Here is a 24,547-nt window from a genome sequence, read left to right as displayed (position 1 = left end):
TACAATGGGTACACAAGCATTGGAAAGGGACCTTGGACCAATGGAAGGAGGCTGCCTTGTCTGATGAATCCAGTTTTCCATTGTTTCATGTAGACCAGTGTTTTCCAAACCACCTGTAAAGTATTTTAAGCTCCTGATGTCTTGGGTCAGGTGTTCTGGGAACTGAGATAAAACAAAAATGTGGATCTGCGCAGTGTGAGGACTGGTTTGGGAAACACTGATGCGGATAGCTGAATATGGTAATATGTGTTTATGGCAAAATATATACAATTTATGATTTTGGAATGATTTATATAGAAAAGATTAATGAAAAAACGTCATATACTGTGGCGCAGATGAACGATATCTTTAAGTAACGTAGAACACGACTCAGGATTGAATATGCAGTTATGATAAATTATCAGATGGATCCATGCATATACATAGAATACACATTTAGCCATTTTTAAAAATACATTATCCATTAAATTCTCTTCAAATGCACTAACTAATAACACCTGAATTGACTCATTCACGAGGTATACAATTATATTAAACAACAAATCGGCTTGATGGAATTTAGTAGCCTAAAAGGTATTCGGAACGTTTATGTCCGCATCCTCAGTTCAGGACGGACACCATTAAACGGCGCACAAAAGACCGAAGACGCTGAGGCGGCGCATGACTAGATTTCACGTTTGATTCCGTTTGCAAGTTGAAGAGCGATACAGTCTTTCAGCCATAAACACCTGTGTTTAAAAGCCAAGATGCCGGGAGCGGCCATGGCGCGTAGATTTATGTGTGAAGTGTTCGTCCGTCGTGAGTACACAATTCCTTGTCATCACTTACTCCAGTGCCACGGTTTTCTAGCATAGCTGACCTTGGTCTGATTTCCGTGACAGTGTATCTATTAAATGTACAATTATTTATTATTGGAAGTATTGTTGATATTTTACTGTCAGTCAGAAACAGGAAGAGTACAGACATCTCTGTCTTTAATTCAAAATACATTAAATCTGAAGTAAATTTCATTATAAGGTGCTAATTAAAAATATTGTAATACTAATTCCAACGTGTCATTTCAGTGACATATCATTATCAATTAAATTCACATGGATAGTAATCAAAGCAAATAATTTTACTGTGTTTAGTTTGCAACTTCCAAAATGGTTAAGAGCCTCAATAAAAACAACTATGAAGGCTTTATACCATTGCACCATTGATTCATTAGAAATTAATTTAAAAAAAAATTATGAAGGGGTAAAAGTGTGATTTTAGCTGCTTAATTTTAACTTGCATATGCCATCTAGCTGCCTTCTAGGGAGATTCTCTTTATAGTGATGGAGCGTTTGGCGTGAAGAGGAAAAGCGTTAATGTCTCTTCCTCCAACAGGGATGGCATCCACGGCAACAGCGGCTGCGCGACCCTCGGCCACTGAGCTGCGTGCCCTGCGCAGTGCCCTGTTCGCCAAGGAGCAGGCCAGGCAGCGCGCTCTCATCACACGCACAGAGAAGATGGAGGTTACGTTGCAGGTGCCCGGTCAGCAGGGGACACTGCTCATCATGAACAAAGGCATCTCCACGCCACACTGCTGTGCTCGTCGTGAGTATTGGGGGGGGGCAGTGACATGGACAGTATGCGATGTTGAGATTTATGCGCGGGGGGGCAGGGGCAGTGACATGGACTGTATGCGATGTTGAGATTTATGCGCGGGGGGGGCAGGGGCAGTGACATGGACTGTATGCGATGTTGAGGGGGCACAGGTACTCTCTAGTGTAATTTTTGCTGGAGGCGGTGTTAGGCTCAATGGGTAGAAAACACTGTACCTGTTATCACAAGGTTGTTAGTTCGAATCCCATAGTCTGCACAGTGTTTTTACTGTTGAGAGCATGAGCAAGATCTTTAATTTGACCCTGCTTTCTCAAAAATGTGCATTGCTTTGGGTAAACACATCTGCTAAATAACTAAACTAAAACTAAACTAAAAACGAAAAAAATTAAGATGTTATAATATTCTACCTACATGTTTTCTGCACAGGAAGGGTATTTGGTAAGCATGCTGGTGTTTAGATTTAAACCCCCCCCCCGACCTGTTTCCCCTGAAGACCTGACAGAGTGGCACGTTAACAGCTCAGCTCTGGCCCTGGTGGATGGAGAGCCTTGGCCAATGCACCAGCCCCTCACCCACTCCTGTTCTCTGTCGCTGCTTCATTTCAAGATGGAAGAACCCCATGATGTCAACAAGGTATCAACCAGCTCTCTCTCTGTCTCTCAACTCGGAAACAGCGAACACCGGTTAATACCAAGAATCCTGTATAAAAGCTTGAAGATACAGACAAACATCAACCACAAAGAATGTGGTATTCTATTTATTATTGTTATTATTATTATTAATAGGGGTTTATAACTGAACAGCTCCAGGTCCAGAAATATCCAGACCGAAATTTTATTTCAACCAACCAGTTGAGTATTTAATTATTCGTACATCAGGTCTCAGAGGATTCTGCTGGTTCGTTCTGGACCTTTACTAAACATAAATGCAAATATTAATATTACTGGGCCGCTCTTTGTCTCTTGGTCTGTGATGTATAGCTGCAGATTAAGCTGTCCATTCTGCATTGTCCTGCTCTAAGAGGCTGTTCTCTTTTCACTGGTTGTAATGTTTTAATTTGCACTCCCGCCTCCTCTGGTTTGTTCCTGACCGTTGGGAGGTGTGAGTAGTAACATCCTGATACCTGTCATTTCCTTTGTATCCACTGGTCTAACAGCCAGCTTGCCGCCAGCTTTGGTTCCAGTTAGAATTCTGGTGCTGCATCACTGCTGGTTTATTAGCTGCCTGCCTGTTTCTGTGTTACTGGGATGTCACCAGAGGGCGCCATCTCTTTCCCCAGGCATACTGGCGCTCGTGTGCCGCTCTGCTCGGCCAGGTGCTTCAGAACGCCTTCAAGGAAGAATTTGCTGTGGAGCTTCTGAGAAGCCCAGAGCTACCAGGTATTGATGATTGCAGTGATGCGTCTGGTGCACAGACGATATACAGACCTGCCTACAGGGGGCAGTGCCATAAAGAGGCCTGTTCGGGTGCCCAGGTTACAGGATGTGCTACTCCTCTGTCATGCTAGCTCTGCCATTGGCCAGAAGATGGCTGAGCCAACGTGTAATAAATGTAATACTTGCATGAGACGAGTTTATAAACACAAGTAGCAGCCTAGTGTGTAAGCAGTGACCTGGACCTGCTGTTTCCTCCACTTCTCTTACCGGTACGTGTGTCTGCAGTGACCTCAGGAGCCTTTTGTTGCGATATTGTCCTGGATCCACGGTTAGACTCCTGGGTGCCGTCAAAGGTGAGAGCTTCAGGAAGTCTGTCTCCACAAAGGTCCCAAGAGGGTAGTCATTATGTCCAGAACCTTGGGTCAGAGATGCTGTGCCTGTTTATGGATGAAAACTGATGTGGTGAACAGGTGTGTGTGTGTGTGTGTGTGTATGTATATATGTAGATATCTCTGGCTATACACAAGAGCGAGGCTTTTTTTCCATTTTGTGTTTCTGACTGATTGGATTGGTGGGTGATGGTTCCAGGAAGCGCTTCGGTCCTTGACCCAGGATGCCCACCAGCTCATCCAACAGAATCTGCCCTGGGAACCTCTGCAAGTGTCGCCCTCTGTGGCCTTGGAGGTCTTTGTGCACAGCAGGTGATTTCCGTGACCTCGGCCTTACCTCTAATTTTCATCACCTTCTTACCACTGCCTCCTTCCCACAGATGTCGGTCCCCCCCCCCCAAAAGGAAATTGTGACTGAAATTTTGCACATATGATGGAAACATTTTTTTTCTCCCTTCAAATGCTTTTGTCTCAGCTGTAAGCAGAAAGAGGTGGAAGACAGAGCGGAGGAGAGTGGAAACGGTTTAGTGACTCTCTACAGGTCAGTCTGGTATAGCTGGTACCTAAACGTGCCCTGTCTACACCGTACAGACCCTCCCCGGGTCATGATGGGGTTACGGTCCGATAAACCTATTGTAAGGCAAAAGTATCGTAAGGTGAAAATGCATTTTAATACACTACACTACACCTAACAAACATCATAGCCTAGCCTACCATAAACATGCCTAAACACTTACATTAACATACAGTTGGGCAAAAGCATTAACACAAAGCCAATTTTACAATAAATACTGAATATCTCATGTAATTTATTGAGTAATGTACTGAAAGTGAAAAACAGATTGGAATTGGACTACATTTTAAAGTCAAAATATCACAACACAAACCATCGTAACCCGGGCAGTGTCTGTAATACTCCGCTGCAAATGCCTTTGTGTGCCTGCTTGTTCCTGTGGGACCTGTCCCTTCCATCTACATTAGGGGCCCTGCCTTTGCTGTTGTCTCTCAGGTGTGGGGACCACGTGCTGCTGAGTGGAGGCCCCCTAGTGGCCAGGACGGGCCTATGCGCTCAGTATGAAGTGACTGCGATCCACAGTCTGGGCCAGACGGAACTGGGGCTGTATCGCCGAGCACAGGGGCTCTCTCTGCCCCTGCAGCTGCAGGTGGGCAGTAACATGGCTTCACCTGTAATTAGAGTTCATAATTAATCATGGTAATGTTAAATACATAATAATAATAATAATAATAATAATAATAATAATCATCATCATCTTGTATAGTACTTTTCATACAAGGAATGCATCTTAAAGTGCTTCATATATGAGATTAAAATAAAATCAGACAGAAGTAACTAAGATACAGATCAATGAAATCATGGAAGGATGGAATAAATCTAAGTAAAATGAATAAGAAATATTTTGAAATAAAGCTAAATTTAAATTAAAAAATGAAATTAGCTAAAATACAAATAAAATACAAGTAAAATATAAATAAGTATAGATATAAAATATTAAAGTTAAAATAGTGTAAATTGGAAATACAGTGATCCCCCCCTATCGCGGAAGTTACGTTCCAGACCCATCAGCGATAGGTGAAAATCCGCAATTTTATCAGCGATATAGAAAGACCATATAAATACACATTTTTTATATTTTAAGCCTTAAAATACCCCTCCCACATGCTTTAAACACATGTAAACTTTGTAAACACATATGATATGTGGATGTCGGGCTAAGGATATGAGTAACACAATAATAATATCTAATGTATATGTATATATACATATACACACATCGCAGAGAACTGTGATGCTTCAGGGAAAAATCCGTGATATAGCGGGGGCGCGATAGCTGAACCGCGATATAGCGGGGGATCACTGTATATTGAAATATGAAATACTTTGTCTTAAATACAAGTGGCAAGAATGACATTACTGACTATATGCTTTATGCATACTTATTAAAAGGCTGATAAGTTTTCTTGTGTGTGTGTGTGTGAGTGACGACCCTTACATCTATCATCTATCTTTTCAGGCTCACCACACGGTATGGCGGAGGCTGAGAGAGAGAGCCGAGCGCTTGGTAAGATAATCCTTCGTTTAATTTGACTTTACGGGCCGACAGGTGACTCAGCATGCCCGGCTCTCTCTATTCGCACAGCTGTTTGTTTTTTATACCGGCAGTTTGCGGTCATGCGCTGTAATCAGGGATACAACCGTACGATTCTGCCTGGCTGAGAGAACAGCGGGAGTCCGGAAATGCAGCCTCCGTATTCCTGTCCTTGTCTGTCTCCAGGTGGAGGTGCCTGCGTCCCCAGAGCCAGCAGCTGTAGCGGAGATTCCTGGTTCTGAAGTGCAGCAATCCCAGAATGCTCCTTCCCCAGCACAGCAGTGATGTCACCTCTTGCTCCTGACGTCTCTACGCGTGTGTCTGTGTCTGCAACACAAGTGGGGAAGATTTTCGCGTTCTCCTCTGTGTCCATCTGCGTTCTGACCGACACACTCATTCACGGACAGTCTAGATTCTTTCCCTTTGATAAATAAACCCAAATAAAGTGACTTATATTTTTATTTTGTATTTCTTTTGCATGTAGAAATTGTGAAAATTCCTCACAAATGTATATTGTAAATCAAACAGTATGAAATATTTTTGTTCTACAAAATATTTCAAAGTTCTCGAGACTATCTTCTGTTTCAAACGCTTTTGGGAAAATAAAATGACTTCTTAAACCCACATACATGTCGACAAACAATATGATTTTTATTACTATATTTGGGTAATTGTCATAGTTGTTAATTGCATCTATATGAACTTATACAGCATTATGGGGGGGAGGGTAATTTCTGTGTCAAGCATGAACCTTGGTGGTTCTGTCATCATGGAAATGTGTCCAAACCAGCTGTGTGGTTAAAACTCAGGCGGGGAGGGGTCCAAACCCAGTTGAAGTATTTCTGCGTGTGTTGGGAGGGCTGGGGTCAGGCTGTCAGCAGTCCTGCCTTCTGCTCACACAGTGGCCCTGTTGTGTTTGAGTCGACGTCCAGCACGGCTGTGTCACCAAGCAGCTGGGGCTGGTGGGGTGAGGGACAGGTGGAGGGGGGGGCACATTCAAACCAGGGGTCTTTAACAGGCGGCCCCTTTAGGGCTGTTAGGTCTGAGAAGTGGATTTTCATTTGAACTTTCCATAAATTCAAAGGTGACGTCAGCAATTCCAGCCGGTTTCTTCTGCACCTCTATCTGGAAATCTGGTTCAGGGTATTTACAGAAGTGTCCACCTGCCTGTGGTTGTCTTTGAACCATGAAACTGTTCCCCCAAACCTGTGGTTTAATGCAGTATTTGTAGTGATTAGGCTTGGATTAAAAACCAGCAAAATAAAAACAGCCATTGTTGGCTTGTTCAAAATTCCAGATTGCACGTGTAATTAGCCAAGGGGCTGGAATGAGCAATGATTACGCTGGAAAGTTAAATGGCTTTCAAAGACAAATGTTCTCAATCCGTTCGGCTGACAAAATCTTGCAGGGATAGAATAGATCAAGCTGTCGTACCAAATGTTTGATCTAAGCACAATTTCAACTCTTGGGGTCACCAAGGCAGAGAAAAGGCTGTTTATATCTGTTTATAGTGATTGCGGTTATCCGGTGGTCTTTAATGAATTAAACGTTGCTTTAAAGCTGAGGGCATAACATAGGCAGATGACGTCCATTAAAATGCGTTGCCAATGTTTTTCCCCGTTTCCACTTGAATACTTGTTAAAATAACAACTCCAGAATTTACAGCTTTGTCACAAATCCAAGCCAAAGACACGGTCAAAGACATTCCTGTGCGTTTCATGTGTATACAGAGACAAATGCTTATCTTACCCCGCTTCTCCGCCTCCGTACAGGACGTGATCAAAGCAGTGATAACAATTAACAGTATCCTGACTTTTCTGAACTGATTGCTAATTTTAATGTAAGGGGTTAGGCCTAAATGGCCGTCATGATGGTAGTTGATGGGTTTTTTAGTGATATAATGCTTAAAATAAACGTGCAAATATGCCTACCTGTGCGTTCCATGTTAAATTTAGGATATGTAGTTTTGTGAAGGCTGCAAATGAAAAGAGGGTTTATTATTAGAATAATACCTTATTATTCATTGTTTTAGCCTTTGCAGTTTTTATGTCTTTTCAAGTAAATGAAACTTGGTATGTCGAAATCACGAGAAACTCTCTTGAAATAATGATTTATAGTACCATATTGACCAGAATAAAAAACGTCTCCCCCCCGGATAGAGAAATTTTTATATAATGACTTATGGGATATTTTTTCATCACATTGGCGGAAATTGACTTCTATATCCACAGACAAGCATTCACAAAAAAGGTGAAAATAGTTAAGCTAGTGATCGACTGCCGGACGCTGCGGAGGGTACAGCCCTCCGGCCCTCCCCCGCTGAGCGACAGCACTCCCCCACAAAGACGCACTCATAGCTGGGGAGCTGCGCTCGTTACCCCCGCCACTTACAGGTCGTATGAAAGTCCTTACAAAAAGTGCAAGATTTATCTCATAATTACTTTCTGATAGCTTTTCAAAACCCACAGTGGCCCACATCACCTATTAGTATGAAAATCTCCATCCTTTCCGCTATACTCCTGCTGTTCCTGAGTAAGTACCCGCTACCACCAGCTGTTAATGTAACGCATTTTTATCAAGTCGGAACTGGTAATGCGTAGTCTCGTACTTAATTCATAATTATTAATACAATTATTCCTGTTTACCGTAAGTACCTGTGGTGCGCTTTGAAAAAAGTGAATAGTTTTTGCTCTAAAACGATTACGGTGGCAGAACACTGATAAAATATGCTTCACTCCTTATCCTTTTCCTTATCGTTATTGGTGTATTTTGTTTGTTGCTTTAAAGAAAGTTAGTTATAAAACTCCTTAATATTTACTAATATTAATTACGCAACCGGTCGTGCTATAGCCATAGTAATACAGACTAGATGAATTATCTCAAATTAATACGAATGTAACCGCTTTATGCGGAAAAAGATTAGCTTTGTGGTCATTGAATTATGTATTTTTATTTACATTGAAAATGCTGGTGTAACTCCGGTTAGAAGTACACACAACCAACTGAGCTCATTAACAGACATTTTGATGTGTTTTAGGTTTTAAAAGAACGTCCGTATATTGCCTATAATATATCATGTAATATATGTATGTGAATGCTAAATTCAGCAACAGATGAAATGGTGCTACGTCTGCATTTAATTTTTTATAAAAGTCTCATTTTTTAATTTTAGATTTATTAGGTAGAAGTTCTTAATCCAATTTTAGGTGATACATCTTTATGGTAATGGGTAAATTAACGTTTCTATTTCTGTAATTGCCTAAATTGGACTTTAAGCATCGAAGATTGATGCCTTTACATTTGATGTCCTGTAATGTTGACAATGTACCTATGCATTCAATTTGAATTTACTTCTGATGGGTGCATATGCTTTGCCAGTCATTTCAGATTGGGAGGGTGTGTTCTTAAACTTTTTGCAGTAATGACCTCAATATTCACTTGACTCTAGTCCCAGCTGAATTATCGTTTGGATAGTTTAGATGTCATTAGTATGGGATTGAGCAGTTTCAGAAAATCGATGGATGGATGGATGGATGGATAGTATGGGTTTATGAGTTTGCTCCTAAGCTCTTATCAGAATTTACAGTACGTCTCACACAGTATGTCAGGCGACCTCCTTTTCTCAGTTATTCTCTGAGCAATTGTGCATTAGTGTGTGTGTATCTATGACTTAATAGACAGTTAAATGACTGTGTCCATCTCCTACTGTGGCATGGAGAAGCCTTCTAACCATCAGATCAGGCCTATCAACACATACTCCAATTTAAATGCCCTGTCTGTGATTTGGAGCTCTGCTCACGTCCATCACTGGGTGGAAGAAGGTCTTCAGTGATGGTGAATGTGATTTACAGTGTTGATGGTCTGTGCTGGGAACAGGCAATGTGTGACACTTTTCTTTTTCTGTAAACTATGGTGAATATGTTTGTCACTCCTCAGCACTGGCACAATTGGCTATTTAAAGACCTTTCCCTTCTTTCAGCACATGGTTGAATACGTATTGATATATTGAGCGACTCCCTGTTTGATACACGGTTCTGTTATACTCTGTGGCTGTTTTAATAAGAGGCTTCTGTGTCAAACAAAACTGTGGTAATTGAAAAAATCCTCAAGGATACATGATTTTCCCCGCCTGTTTAAGATTGACAGCAGATAAGTGTCTCCAATCATGACCTCTGGGGATTAGAGATTTGTGGATGTTCCTGTTCCTGTTTACAAGGGGAAACGAAGACCGATTCCTGTAGGACAGTGTCTATGTGGTCATTCACTTTAATTGTGTAGGTCCCTTGGTAATTTATTAGGTGGGCCAGGGAACCAAGAATGGAGCACAGCTTGGGCTCTGTAGCCCAGTGTGACGGTTGAATCATCTGTTTACTTCTCTGCCTGATCTCATGCCTGTTTCTGCTGTTGTGGAATTAGTGCTTGAAGCTTGTAGGGTTTTTCCAGTGTCTCCAAAGGTCCTGAGCGTACAGTGGATATTACCAGCAGTTAAGGATGTGCCTCCGCTTTGAGCGACACAAACTCTCTGACATGGCCCCATCTGTACCCCCCCAGCTGTAATAAAAGCAGCAAGATTGCTGTATCAGATCAGACATCCATGTTTTTGAAACATGTCCAGGATGGTGAAGATAATTTTATTCCTCCTCTGTCCAGATGGGGCAGATGGAAAAAAAATAGACAAAATAGTTTATTTCCCAGAAGCCCCAAACCTGTCCTTCCTCTGTGTTTCCAGTTTTTTAATCAAATCAAATGTACTGGGTTTTTAAATCAGATCGAAATTTAAATAATTAGTTACCTTTTATGGTTTTAAGGCTGTTTTCTCATTTTACTTTTGCTTTTATACCTCGCTGTGGGGTGACATTTGGTTTAGAGGGTGAGAGCACCGAGACCGTGATCGGAAAATTAACGGTTCAAATCCTGTGTTTTCACTGTTGGGCCTTCGAGCAAGGCACTTAATTGCTCTAGGGACTGACTCAGCCTGCCTCCTCAATTGTGTGTCACTTTGGATAAAAATGTCTGCTAAATAAATGTAAATATATGTAAATTCATTGCAACTGGATAAAGAGTGTTAAAAAGAAAGGATGAATCTGGATAATGCGGGGTGCAGATCCTGTTGTGACTGCCTTTTGAATTAACACTGGCCTGTAGCTGAGGCCTTGCTGGTTATCTGGTAACACAGTCTCCCTTTCTTTTCAGCCATGGTCACACAATGGGGGGGGGGGGCGGGGGAGGGGTGATAGGAGCCGCACCCCTCTGCCACAGGCGTGACAATGGCCCCCAGAGAGGGATCGCGCCTCTGGGAAGCAGACACCACGCTACCCGGGACTGGGGGAGGGACTTGGCGATTAGGTGCGGCAGCCACAAGGACAGGCTCCATGCACAGCTGCAGCTCGGTGATAAAACGCCTGGCGCAGGACAGCCGGAGCTCGCATTTCAGCTTCCACTGGAGTCCTCTCTCGAGGGTTTCCTATTGCATATAATGCGCGGTGTTAGCTGGCTGCTGTTGCGTCACATTTGGATCGTCAGTTTGTTTCAGGCTTTTTTTTTTTGCAGTTTAGATATTATACCCACTCTTCCTTTAACTGTTCCCGTGTGGGGTATCCGCTGGAGAAAGTGTTGGTGAAAGTGTTACCGCGGTTACGTAGGTTAGGCTCCCTGTGCCATAAGAGATTCTTGACAAAACATGGCTGCTTGACAATGTGGAAGAAGAATTGTTTTAGGACCAAGAAGAGGCATTTAGGATTGCTGTTAATATTTCTGGCCTTAGGCATGAATATAAATGTGTGTACATGCACGTGCTGTTTTGCAGAAGGGTCCAGGGTGTGTAGGTTTTGAGTCTCGTCTATAGTTCTGTCACAGGTGGCTGGGTCGTATTGGGGCAAAATGAGTTAGCAAGATAGAGACAACAAGAAATTGTTGGTCACTTCTGGAGACTATAGAGACAAGAATAACTGGCTGAAGTTAAGAGAGGCGCAGGACTTCTAAGAAGGGGGACCAGAACTAATGTGTTTGCTGCGAATGGAGGAACGCTTGATGATCCCTTTGGCTTTTCTGTTCAATTCCATAACTTGATTAGCATGATAGGGGGGCAGTGTGTGGCTCTGTGTCTGTGATGAGAAGGTCATTGGTTCATTACCCAGGATTGACAGAGTGATTTCACCACTGCACCCCAAGCAAGGCCCCTAACCCCAGTAGTTCCAAGTTCTCAATTGTACATCACTTTGTAAATGTTACCGAGGTTAACATGAGTTGGTCGTTTGGTGCATCTGTGCCGTTCAGAGACTGATTGAGGGTCAGTTTTTCATCCACTTCCTTTCCATTCGCTGGTTGTTGTTTCCTGAACTTCACAATAGGAATTGGGTTCATTTAAAAGTCTTCATGGAGGAAGGGCCTGTCCCAGCACCAGCTTCCTGTCAGGATGGCTAAGAAAAGAATAAGTCTCAGTAAACCAACAGGACCATCTGCATCATCAACATTAACCTTTTGTCAGAAAGGAAACACTGATGACTTTTGCCCTTATGGCCCATTTCAAAGGGTCAAAATATGATTGATGCACGTTCATCTTCAACTGGATATTGACGGTCAAGCTGTTCATGTCTGTACTGGTGGTTATTTGATGGATTAGTTGTCCTTCTCTCAAGACAGACTTTGACATTTTTGCATCTTCTAGCTGTCAGTTTAGCTAATGTTGTCCTTCATGTTTCTCTTTACAGGTCATGATGTTGTACCTGTAACCGTGAACACCAGGAAGTCCAACGTGGAAGTTCATGAGAATCAAGGTGAGATGACAACTGGGGGGGGGGGGGAGGAGTGGCTCACAACCTTAATTCCTGCAGTCAAACTGCTGTCTTCAGTAGGGATTTGTGTGTCCTTCTCATGTTATCCTTATTTTTTAATAACCTTTGCTCTGCCCTTTCCTTGTCATGATGCATCACAGATGCAGTATTATCATGTGAATTCAAGACGGAGACGGATATCAATCCTCGAATTGAATGGAAGAAAAGGGACAAAGGAGTATCCCTCATCTACTACAAAAACGAATTCACAGGTACCCGGCCTGACCGATTCCGACGCATTGGTGAGCTCTGATTGGCTGTAGTTTGTCTGTGTGTGTTTGTGTGTTACTAACGCCCATTCAGGAACAGCAGTTTGTAAGAAGTGGTGAATGTGGTAGAGCGGCAAAGCCAGGAATGAGGCGGAGGGGACATCTATCGGGACAGACTCTCAGTACTGTGTTTACTTCCTCCATTGGCCCTTAAGGGGACTTTGCAGGGCGTGCTAAGATCAGTGGGGCGACAATAACACTCAGCGATGTCACCTACAAGGACGCGGGGGTGTACCAGTGTGAAGTCACTGCAGCTCAGGACAAAGTCACGCTAGGAGAGGCCAACGTCACCCTCAAAGTACTGGGTGAGATTCTGTGTGTGTTTATAGGTCACTACAACCTCCTCCTTCTCCTCAGATTAAAGTCAAACCTCTACTGGCTCATATTCTGACGAATTTTGGGGAACTCAAAGTTTTGTGATACTCATAGCACATACCTCTTGCTGTTCCCCAGATTGTTTTCAGATAATTTATTGCCTGTTCAGGACTCGTTTGTGAGCACAGCAGCTCTTCATACCTCAGATGTTCCCCAGATCCCATCTACATATTAAATAGTCACTTAAGATGAAACTGATTTTTTTTCCCCTTTCCAAACCAATTTGGGAAAATTACAACTTGTTGAAAAAAGTACTGCAAAGGTCAAACATCAGTTTTTTATTGTCTTTATCAGGTTTTAAAATCAAATGAACAGGTTCCTTCGCTGATTGGCCACCTCATGTAGCTTCATAGTCCTGAATGTGCACTACAGCTGTGATATATTGCAATGTCCTTGTTTTGTATCTCCATCTGCCTTGATGAAGATGAGACATGTATTTCGCTTGTTAACGTCAGCATGATGTTCCATGCTTTACTCTCCACCTACCCACCCCGATGATAAATGCTCCCCCGTGGCCTGCTGCCTCTGCTTCCGCTGACCCATGCAGTGGCCCCCGCCATTCCCACCTGTGAGATTCCCAGCTCAGTGCTGTCTGGGACGGCGGTGGAACTGCACTGCCAGGACAAGCATAGTGTCCCCCGCGCAAGATACAAGTGGTTCAAGGACAACAAGCCGCTCGGGCCCAGTGGCACAGCCAACATGAACTACACCCTAGACGTTAACATTGGAACCCTGGTGAGAAGTGAAGCTTCTGGAAGCATCCAGTCCTATTTCCTTTAGCCTCCAGTCGGAATATACCGAGTAATGTAGCACTTATGTGATATTAACTTAATGTAAGTACATTTGTAATGATAGATCACATCTATTAGATTCGTAAGACGTTGCAGTCAGGGGCGGGTTTGTTTTCTGCGGCGCCCCCTAAAAAGTTACTACAGAGTAACTACCAATGTAGTGATTACTTGTGGCCCCCAAACCTCAGGGGCCCCATGCAAATGTGTGGTTACAGTGGTGGCAAACACGATTGCTGGTTATGGTGCATCACTGATGGGATGGAATTCAGTCTAAACTAAAAAAACAAAAAACAAAAGCACATATAATATTTATAAAAACACAAAGCACAAAACAAGACAAGTTAAACAAAACAGAAATGCATGAATCTGTTAGAATGTATGCAAGTTTGATTACTGACAAACCATTCCTTTCATTTACAGAATGAGTGATAAGTAGCACTGTTTCTTATGTGTCCTGATATAGCGTCACAAACCTGTGGAGTTCTAACTGAAATTGAATTTTGGCTAAAACTATCTGCTGGGGAGGAGTAGTTAATTGGTTGGTTATTGGTTTAATTGCTTCTCAGTATATTATCAAGGTATTATGGAAAGACCATTGCATAAACCAAGTAAATGTAATCTGTCCAATTCCTCACCTCCCCCCCTGTTTGAGGCAGCGCTTTTCGGCAGTCTCCCGGTCCAACTCTGGACTGTACCACTGCGAGGCGGAGAATGGGGTGGGAATGCCGAAGAGCTGCAAGGCGCAGGAGATGCTGATCGGTGAGTTCTTTGATGCACGTCACTTAAATTATTGGCACCTGGCATCAATGAGACGTCATGAAAAACATTTTGAGGTTCTTGAGAAATGTTCTGATTGGGTTGACAGTGTCCCTCTTTGAAAGGTTTTTGGTTCAAATCCTATAACTGGCAGAGTAATCATATGCCTGTGGGCCCTTATCCTCAACTGATCCAGGGACCTTTATGTCTTTCCTCAATTGTACATCATTTTGGACAAAAAGTCTGCCAAATAGATACATTTAAATGTAATGCTTGGTGATGACAGTCTCTGCTTGCAAAACCACTTGGCTCACAGGAACACACGGTAGGTGTGTAGGACTGACAGCCGGGTACAAATCCAGGTTGCTCGAGTGCATTGTGTGTGTTTGAGTTTTAGCCAAGCCACTGCGAAGCAAACAGGTGAATTGTTCTGTCTGCCAGGTGACCTAAATGTGCCTCTGATTGCCGCTGCCGCTGTTGGGACCATATTGGCCGTCTGCTTGTGCATCCTGGGGCTTTTCTATGCACGTCGGAAGCGCATCTGCAGGAGTGAGTCTGCCGTCTACATGCATCGGCTACACCAGCAACAAAGAATTGTACAGCTGTTAAAGGAACCTCTGAGAGACATCTTTTAATGTGGATAAACACTATAGACACGTTGAAGTGGATAGTTGTGGGTTTAATTATTTTCACTTTTCTTTTTTTTTTTTTTGCAGAAGACCACAGAGAAAACCGGTAAAAACCTTGTTGCTCTCTCTAACCAGATTAGATCTAACATCACTCAGGAAGAACATTCCAGAAACATTTCTGCCCTTATATTGGAAGTGGAGTTAAAATGAAGTACCAAATTAGAATGGATTTAAAGCAAAATCAGTTCACCAGTCGTATAATAATACCACTATTACACTATAACGTTAATTTGACTTTGTCATGTTGGAAGCATGTCACCCTGATGCTGTATCTGTGCTATGCTATAACATGATTCTCAAGCAGAGACAGACAGTGTGAAATAGAAGAGTAAAATAATGAAGATCAGGGGCTACAGGCACATAACTTGGAGAGTTTGAGGAATAAGTGAGGTGTGTTTGCATGCATGTTCCTTTGCTAAAATGACATCTATGCAGATGTTAATTGCTTCAACAAAAGGCCCACAGCAAAGTAATTCCTAAAATGATGTCATTTAAATTATTTATGAAAGGTATGCTTAAAAAAGTATTTTTTCCTCCAGAAATAAGATGTACAGCTACTCAGGACAACGCGTAAGTTTCCATATTGTTTTATCACATTCCCTTTGTTCTTAAAATGTGAACTGCAAGGCATAAATTCAGCTTAAAATCAAATGAGGAAGAAGACATACCTTCAACGACTTCTGACAGATATACTTACTTTTTCATTTCTGTGTAAGAAGATGTTTTTCATGGGAATATGCGTGACCTGCTATGCAGGTGAGACCCAACTGATGTGAGATTGGCTGCTTCTGAGAAGTCAAGAACTTAAAGTGTACCTTTCTTCTCCGTAGTCTCAGGACTTCAAACATACTCAATCCTTCATGCTGTGACCCACGACTGCATCTTCCGTTCCCATGGAAACAGCAGAACATCAAACCACTAATGACTGACCAAGCCCATCTCTGCCAATAAATCAGACACATTGTGGTATTTGACTTAACCGCATGGAGGATGGACAACAAGATGGAACAGATGCCCTCGTATGCATCCTATCATATAGATTTGTACCACTGGATGAAGGTTCTGTCGCCATCTAGCGGGATGCCCATAAAACAAGCCGTTCAATCTTTGCACAACCAATCACCCTAATGAAAAACGTCCCTGACTGATTTAAATACCTGTGTGAAAAATGTACTGTTGAGCTTTTTAAAGTGTGATTAATTATGCAGAAGCTGTCATTAAAATAATCCTTTCAATATTGCTTCCTGTAACTAGAGACAATTATAATAATTCAAGTATGCAGCACAAAACGAATCAACGTCAGATGTTGATTGGCGATTTGCAAAATGCGTAAGTGTGATACAGGGAGATTTCTTTTCAGTGTTCATTCCGTGCTTATACTTTACCTATAAATGGAATGGACATCGATGATGAATGGTATATATGTTTTTATTATTTGAAACACTGTTGATTTGAAGTGACCTGCTTAAGTAATTCTTGAATGTATGAATTAATTGTTAAGGAAGAACTTATCTCCATTAGAACTCTTGGATGTGGAATCAGTATTAAATCCATTTTCTTAAAAAAAGTGTTACTTGTTATGTATTGTACAGTTCAAAGCATTTGATGGGGTGAAATCAAAACTAGGGTAAAAATTCCAATATAATGAAAAATGTGCAGTTTTAAAGTTCCTTTATGAAAATCATTACTGCAAATTCTTTATGTGTATGTTAACATTTTAATATAAAGTCAGTCCCTTAGCTGTTAAACATCATCATGGTCTTCATTCTATCTCTATGAGTACACACAACATATACAGAACATGATAGGGGGGACCGGGGTTGGTTGGCACAAGAATAATTTCTAAGGGCGTAGAATGAGCTTTTGCAAAAATCCAACATTAGAAGATGTCCACATGAACTACATTTTCCCATCTCATCGAGATTGGACGGCTGCACACTGCTAAATAGCACTTTTGTGTTTTTTTATCATCAAAACAAAGAAATACCTCATGCAAAATGTCTAATTTTTACATGTATCTGATTAAAATATTGAAAATAAATTATACCAAACACAGATGGGGATTAACTATATTTTTCCTAAGATATGAAAGCCTGCGAAGTCATGCCAACTTGCTATCATGAAGTGCATACAGAGCGAGGTTAGTTGGCACATAATACACAGTATATTTGAATGCTATTTTTTCTTCACAATTAAAAATGTTCATTTGAAAAATCATTGGTGAAAGAATGTAAGAAAATGACATTTTAAATGTTAAGCGGCTAAGATTTTATTGTTTTATCACTGTTCTAATTAGTCTGCTGGACATTGTTTTAATTGTTGAGATATAGGCCTACTTTGATTCAGAAGCATTATTTTATTGATATTGGATGTTTGGTTTTACTCTGGATTCAAGAAACAGTTTTGTTATTTTTGTAGCCATGTGTGAACACGCCTGTATTCAGTCTCTTTTTGTCTTTTGCTATGATGTTGCTCTCCCAATTACACACCACTGCAAAGAAAACTGTACTATAGACAACCAACTGATAGAACATTTGCAACTTTCTACTTGAGTCAATTAATAGCCCTACGTGTAATGAATTTAATAAATATGAATTCCATTGTACATCATTCAAATTCAATGCATTTCATAATATGCGCCTTAATTCTATATTATGTTGACATCAAACCATAAAACATTTATTGTTTAATTAGGTTCAATAAGCCGCTTACGATAACAAAATACTAAAATAGATCAGTCGTAAGTAGATGTTCAACTAAAGCAAATTTCTACTGTTTGGCGCAATTTTTTCAGTCGCTAAAACCGGGGCGAAAAAACTACATGAACCATGGACACACATATATGCAATGCATTTTGGGTAAACTCCACAGGAAATTACGTTTTTTTCCAACTTTTGTTTTCCAAATATTATTACATGCATTATCATGTTTGTTTGCGAAATTATCTCATATGTTGCATTAATATGTATTGAACTATGAATTGATATTTTGCTTTATACTTTAATTCCAAAGACTATAGTATCGCTTCACCAAAAAAGCGCGCCGGGATTCTTGGGAAACGTAGTCCAATAATATCCTCCGACTAAACGTTTTAATTTTTGCGTAGTAATCGCTATTGCGTATATTTCACTTTAATAACTACATTTTGCCTCGATGCCATTAAGTGTGGTTCTTGATGTTGCTGAAGCCGTCACCTATTTTGGAAGAAATGCTTGTTTATAATGTTATTTGGCTATCCCCCTCCCCCTCTGGCCAGAAGCAGAGCAAACTGACGGAGTTTACCTTCGCAGGGGGACTTACGCGACTGCGATATCTGCATCAAATCTGTGGTGTTTTCTAGAAAAGGTACGTGAAAAGTGTTTCTGTCTGAGCTCTGCACGGCTACTAACTATTTATAACTCACTCTCCTGTCCCCACCAGAGCCGAGTTAGTCGGGAGTCTTAGATCCAAGTTCAGTTAGCGATTGTTATACTGACGATATGTAGTTTGTGTGGGGGAAAGTGCTGGCTAGTTAGCATAAAATGCCGATTTCTACGTATTTCCCTCCGAGTTAATGGGCCTCCAGATTTCCCAAGTTAGCCTCGGTAAACCGTAAACGGCAAACTGGCGGAGAGAAGCGACTAGCCGGTGTGTCGTTAGCTAGCTGTTTGGCTAGCTGCAGCTACAGCGCTGATATGCATTTCACTTCGCCAGCAGCTTAAATGATATAAGGCGCGTTTTGGTGGCTCTTAAATATCAAGTGCACACTTCGCTACTGAGATACGTAGTATTTTCTGCCTTATCCAACAATAAGACACTTATCACAATTGCCGAAATGTTGAGAGCTCTTCGCGACTTTTTTCGTTTCCGACCAGTTTCCAGAGTTTAGATAATATATTTAAAGTAAACGCATGAAAGTTGCACGTATGATAAAATAAAACTGTAAACTTTTTTCGGTTCTCCCTTCGCGCCCGACGCCTTTCCTGCAGCCTCCGCTGCCTCCCGCCAGGATTTCCGGCCTGCTCTCCATCACCCGACTTCGCTTCGTTTCCGTTTCTTCCATTTCCGTTTCTTTAACTACGCACTTTTGAAAATAAAGTCCGGCAAACAAGGCGGCTGGGCTGAGAGAAAGGAAGCGGAGATGTCGCATTTTTGCCACTTTTTAAGGCGATTATCTGCCCGCCGTTGGGCTGCTATGGGGCCGGGAATGTGGGCATTTTGTTCCGTCACCTGGACGCTCTGATGGGGTGCGGTTGCCCAGCTCGCCCGAAACTCAGCGCCCCCCTTACTGTAGCACCGGGGGTCCCGTTGCATGTGTTTACGGGGTGAAATTTATAACGTGGGCTGAATGCAGGCCTGCCTCTCGCAAGCAGCCCATTTCAGGACTCGCTTTGTCCACCCGCTCGCGCATTTTGTGCCACGGAAAGCAGAAGGCGCGCCGTGCGGGGCCTGCCCGATCCCGGGGAGCCTCGGCGTTGCGTACGCAGTTCCACGCTGTCAGGGCAGCGCTGTGCATCACCGGATAAACGCAGAAGCGTGCGCTGATGGTGCCTTAAGTGTCCATAGTCTGGGTGGTGGTTGCATCCAGATGCCTTCACTTAAAACGTGCGTGCTTTTAAAAGTTGACCATTTCGGAGATTGAAGATTACTGGGAATTTCAAACATTTCGCCAAAGGACGGAATGGGAGATCCGTTTGCAAGGTTTGACTATGTTTTTTAATTATAATAAATCGTCTGGTCCCTTAGAATTTAGTGTATTTATCCTTATCGAAATATTTTTCTTGACGGTTACTTTCCATGCATTGGAGTAATATAATGAGTTGTAATTTTAACAGATGGATTAACATGGGGTGTACTGCATATTCCCGAAAATTCGGCATTGCGGCATCTAGTCTAATCTCCCCTGTTTTAAATGGTTCAAGGTTTTTACCTGGCTTATAGTAAAATGTTCTTTGCTTGGAAACATTTTAAATATTTTAAAACGATACTGCTAGACTTATACATTTTGTTTGTTCACAGAAGAAGGTGTGTTTTTAATAATCATTTGTTCTCTTTGTTGGACAGATTTGCTTCAGCCATGTCTAAAGGCGACACAGAAGAGCTGATAGAAATAGAAATTGATGGACAGGAGAAACAGGAATGCATGGAGGAAGGGTGAGGGTGTTTGTGTTTCTGTCTGTATCCCCATGATGTAGAAAATGTAATTTGTTTGGTCTGTGCTTCCTTTGGACTATGGGTATAATCTGACTATTAAAGCCATATTGAGCAGCTTGTGAAGCCCCATAGACCAGTTAATAAACTGAAGTATGTTGAGACAGTTTTGAATGATTATGGTTGGTGACAAAGATGTTGAGTGAACCATGTGAAAGGTGCTGTTTGGATGGCACAGACTTTATCCCTCGCTGCATTTTGTTGCCTTTTTGGATATTATATAAACAAGTGATGTAGTGTCTTTACGGTATCATCCTCAGTTCCCTTCCAGTTATTTCAGGCTGTTTTTGTTTCTCCCCGATTAGGGTAGAGGAGCAGACATTGACAGCTGCGGAGTTTGTGACACAAGCCATTGACATCAATGAGCCAATCGGCAACCTGAAGAAGCTGCTGGAGCCCCGCCTCCAGTGCTCCTTAGATGGGCATGAGATTTGTCTGCAGGACATACAGGTAACTGGCCCAGGTGTTTGGGCTGCTGTGAGTCACTACTGGATTTGAGCTGGGAAGCTAATGGTTATGCCTGATTTCCTGCAGCTCGACCCCGACCAAAGCTTGTTTGATCAGGGAGTGAAAACAGATGGCACAGTCCAACTCAGTGTGCAGGTCATCTCCAGACAAGGTAAGACACCCCTGTAACATTGCCCCCCCCAAGTGTTTTATAATATAATTTTAATAACTTATGACTGTATAGTTTGTGAAGCCTCTGTCAAGCAAATATTTTCCACTGTCCAGCACTTCCCTCTTCAATGGTCAGTAGAATGCCAGTGTGTCCCCTTTCCTTTTTGGGGCAGGGGTCGAGCCCAAGCTGAACATCCTGGAAATCGTGAAGCCGGTCGAGACGGTGGAGGTGGTCATCGACCCGGACGCTGCGGTGGGCGAGGAGGGCCAGCTGGTGGAGGAGGGGCAGGTCATCACTCTGGACCGCTCCGGCATCGCGGACGACACCTCGGAGCAAGTGACCCGCTGGGCCGCCGCTCTGGAGGGCTACAGGAAGGAGCAGGTCCGGCTGGGCATCCCCTACGGTGAGAGGGAGGGAGCGGCTGGGCACCTCCTGTCCTCCTGATGCGTGATCAAGGAGTAAACAGGCACAATGTATTGTTCATTGTATGTGTAACGTGCAGAGAGGGCTATCTTGTTTTTTTATTATTTGTCTTATTCTTTTAATCTCTCATTTGTTTTCTGAAAATTCTTTTGAGCACAATCCAGGGAACAGGTAGAAAAAGCGTTCACTAAATGCTTGTTTGAATATGTGACACAGCCTACAAAATGGATATATAATTTTTTTTTAACAGTCACACACACACACTTTCCGGCTGTTAAATTTACTGCCCTACTGTGACGTTAATGATCTGTATGACGTCACAAGACGGTGAAAGCAAATGTGATCATCTGCTGTCATGATTTATGTGTAACCTTTGGTAATACTGTGTGTTGGTTTTTCATGGTAAGTACTGTGTATTGTGTCTGTCTGTGTGCACACGTGTGAAATATGATGGTAACGTCCTGTTTGGGTGGGGTGTGCTGTACCTCTCTCCTCAGACCCAGTCCAGTGGAGCGCTGACCAGGTGATCCACTGGGCGGTGTGGGTGATGAAGGAGTTCAGCATGGTGGATGTGGACGTGGGGACCATCCACATCTCGGGCCGGGAGCTCTGCTCCTTCTCCCAGGAGGAATTCCTCCAGAGGGTGCCACACGGGGAGATCCTGTGGAGCCACCTGGAGTTACTGCGGAAGTGTGAGTCTCGCCAGTGTGCGCTTGGAGGCTGGGAGGAACATGCTTTCGCTGTTCACATGCTCAGGGTCCTTATCACACTTTCTCTGCAGACGTGCTCGCCAGTCAGGACCAGTCGGGCCAGATCGCCACGGTGACCATTGATCAGCGTGAGTTTGCTTGCTGCTTTAAAGTAGGGATTTTGGGGCTGGAGGCTGAGAGGTATCTTCTGGTGAAATGCTGCCCCCAAGAGGGTTGGCTAAGGTCGCCAACATCTTCATATCGCATTTCCATCCGTCTCCTATTGTGTGACAGGCTATGTTTTCTGGGTGTGACACTGTTGGTCTTGACCTGTGTACTTTCACCACCACAGCGGTGCAGATCATACCGGCATCTGTGCAGCAGACCCCTACTGGGACCATCAAGGTCCTGACCACTAAACAGGGCAAAGTACAGAGATCCCCTCGCATCTCTGGCGGGGAAGACCGTAGCTCGCCGGGAAACCGCACAGGTAGGCAGATGCGGGGCCTGGGGGTGGCGTCTCCTCTTAAACATCCATAGCTAACTCACATAGCAAGAATAAGTGTATGACAACGCTGATGCTATTTCAGGTAATTAACGCTGTTTGTAAAGAAGAGAGGTGCTGATTAGATTAGTCAGTAGGATACATTGTGGGTGTTTGTGTATTTGGCTGACCTTTCCCTCACGGGTGTTAGCATTTATGTGAAAATATTTTTTGGGGGGGTTGAAGTGATGTCTAAATGGTGAGTTCTAATTAGATTCTCAACAGGGGAAGTAATTTACCAGTACTGCAGGGGCTTATCCTTTGGATGGGAGGTGTTAAAATTCACTGTACATGTCGGGATAGTAAGGTCAGGGGTGTAATCTGGTCTCCCATCACGTTCTTCTCCCTTCAGGGAACAACGGGCAGATCCAGCTGTGGCAGTTCCTGCTGGAGCTGCTGACGGACAAGGACGCGCGCGACTGCATCTCCTGGGTGGGAGACGACGGCGAGTTCAAGCTCAACCAGCCGGAGCTGGTGGCCCACAAGTGGGGGCAGAGGAAGAACAAGCCCACCATGAACTACGAGAAGCTAAGCCGTGCGCTCAGGTCTGTGCGCGGACACTTAATGCCTTAATTGGTTTATTTAAGTTGGCTCCGTCGTTTGTGGAGTTTTATCCTTTCTCTTTGTTTGAACGGCCTTCTGTTACACTTACTGGCCCTTGAATAGTCTTATTAGATTCATACTTTAATAGTTATAGGTGGTATTGTGTAGTTCCTGCTCCACTACTACTTAGACTTGCACCTGGTATTTTATCGGAAGCTCAGCCTAGCTGTACTTATGCCTTTTGACTTATGCCTTTGACATGAATGTTAGAAATGTGTCATTTGCCTGGCTTGTATGTTGCTTTGGACAAAAGCATCTGCTAAATATGTAAATGTAAACTTGGGGTGAGGAAAATTTATAAAATTGACATACAGGGGCCTGTTTCTTCAGAAACTCTGTAAAATTAGTGACAGAAAAGAAGCCAGTAAGCTAGTTGTACCACAGCCATAGTAGCCTTTAAAAGCAGCACAATACATATGTGTGGCAGGTTAAAGTTTGTATTTGAGGTTCCCTGTCACCGCTGTTGCAGGTATTACTACGACGGGGACATGATATGCAAGGTGCAGGGCAAGAGGTTCGTATACAAGTTTGTGTGCGACCTGAAGACGCTGATTGGCTATAGCGCGGCTGAGCTGAACCACCTGGTGACGGAGTGCGAGCAGAAGAAACTGGCCCGCATGCAACTGCATGGCCTGGCCCAGCCTGTTACCACGGTGACGCTTGCCACCGCCGCCCTCGAGAAGGACAGCTGAGATGGAGGAGTGGGGGATAGCAGTAGCAGCAGCCATCATGGGTGGTGTGGAGGTACGGGGGGTGTGGGGAAGAGCGCCCCCCCCTCCCCCAAGCGTCTGTAAAAGTGTGATTGGCAGAGGAAGAGCGTGAAGTGTGTATGAGAGTGTGTGTGTGTATGAGTGCCACTGTTTGCAAGGCGTCATTCTCGGGATGTTGGACATCAGTCCTTTGGCGGAGGAGAGCGTTCCAGTGCCCGGCTTTGTGTGTGAGTGTGAATGAGATCAGGTCCGTGTCCAGGGTGTGTTTGACTTGTACTCAGGTTAGGAGGCAAATCCGCTTCAGCATTTCCATTGTATATACATATGTTTTTGATAGCCACCAGGGCAGTGTATTTTCAGTTTGTAAAAGTACTTTTTCCTTTTAGCATTTCCCCAATGCATGGACCTTTCCTGTCCACTGGGGGGCAATAAAGAGGCATGTCTTTTCTTACTTCTTGTCAGATTTCATTCCTCCTGCACTGCATTGCAGCATGACCCCAGTGACCACAGAAAGGACTGTGCCTTTTCACTTCCTCATATATGCACATGAAAATAGTCAGCATCCCCCTCCAGCAACAGCCAGCTGGTGTTTG

The 24,547-nt window shown here is 43.1% G+C and overlaps 3 protein-coding genes across 5 annotated transcripts; all 3 read left to right on the top strand.

Moving 5' to 3' along the window:
• Positions 1-594: 594 nt before the first annotated feature.
• mrpl39 (mitochondrial ribosomal protein L39) lies at positions 595-6,087 on the top strand. Its single transcript, XM_023835408.2, has 10 exons — positions 595-798; positions 1,372-1,581; positions 2,084-2,223; positions 2,870-2,969; positions 3,252-3,319; positions 3,555-3,667; positions 3,831-3,896; positions 4,365-4,518; positions 5,389-5,436; positions 5,650-6,087. The coding sequence occupies exons 1-10, from the start codon at positions 747-749 to the stop codon at positions 5,746-5,748; spliced, it is 1,050 nt and encodes a 349-aa protein (XP_023691176.1). The 5' UTR covers positions 595-746; the 3' UTR covers positions 5,749-6,087.
• A 1,660-nt stretch (positions 6,088-7,747) lies between these two features.
• Positions 7,748-17,231, top strand: jam2a (junctional adhesion molecule 2a). Of its 2 annotated transcripts, XM_023835422.2 has the most exons (10): positions 7,750-7,995; positions 12,174-12,239; positions 12,398-12,508; positions 12,721-12,870; positions 13,488-13,675; positions 14,388-14,490; positions 14,929-15,036; positions 15,204-15,222; positions 15,716-15,746; positions 16,007-17,231. In XM_023835422.2, exons 1-10 carry the CDS (start codon positions 7,953-7,955, stop codon positions 16,043-16,045), a joined length of 858 nt encoding a protein of 285 aa, XP_023691190.1. In that variant the 5' UTR covers positions 7,750-7,952; the 3' UTR covers positions 16,046-17,231. The 2 variants fall into 2 exon arrangements, with proteins under 2 accessions (XP_072573862.1, XP_023691190.1); XM_072717761.1 differs by lacking the exon at positions 15,716-15,746 and having other exon boundaries at positions 7,748-7,995.
• An 877-nt stretch (positions 17,232-18,108) lies between these two features.
• On the top strand, positions 18,109-24,405 carry gabpa (GA binding protein transcription factor subunit alpha). 2 transcript variants are annotated; one of them, XM_023835398.2, is made up of 10 exons: positions 18,109-18,521; positions 20,220-20,309; positions 20,672-20,816; positions 20,901-20,985; positions 21,158-21,388; positions 21,906-22,100; positions 22,190-22,246; positions 22,450-22,587; positions 22,994-23,186; positions 23,714-24,405. In XM_023835398.2, the coding sequence occupies exons 2-10, from the start codon at positions 20,233-20,235 to the stop codon at positions 23,934-23,936; spliced, it is 1,344 nt and encodes a 447-aa protein (XP_023691166.1). In that variant the 5' UTR covers positions 18,109-18,521; positions 20,220-20,232; the 3' UTR covers positions 23,937-24,405. The 2 variants fall into 2 exon arrangements, with proteins under 2 accessions (XP_023691166.1, XP_023691155.1); XM_023835387.2 differs by lacking the exon at positions 18,109-18,521 and adding an exon at positions 18,595-19,856.
• The last annotated feature ends 142 nt before the right edge of the window (positions 24,406-24,547 follow it).

Source organism: Paramormyrops kingsleyae, chromosome 1 (genome assembly GCF_048594095.1).
Source record: "Paramormyrops kingsleyae isolate MSU_618 chromosome 1, PKINGS_0.4, whole genome shotgun sequence".
In the NCBI taxonomy this organism is placed as follows: domain Eukaryota; kingdom Metazoa; phylum Chordata; class Actinopteri; order Osteoglossiformes; family Mormyridae; genus Paramormyrops; species Paramormyrops kingsleyae.
This window is presented reverse-complemented; position numbering and strand designations above follow the sequence as displayed.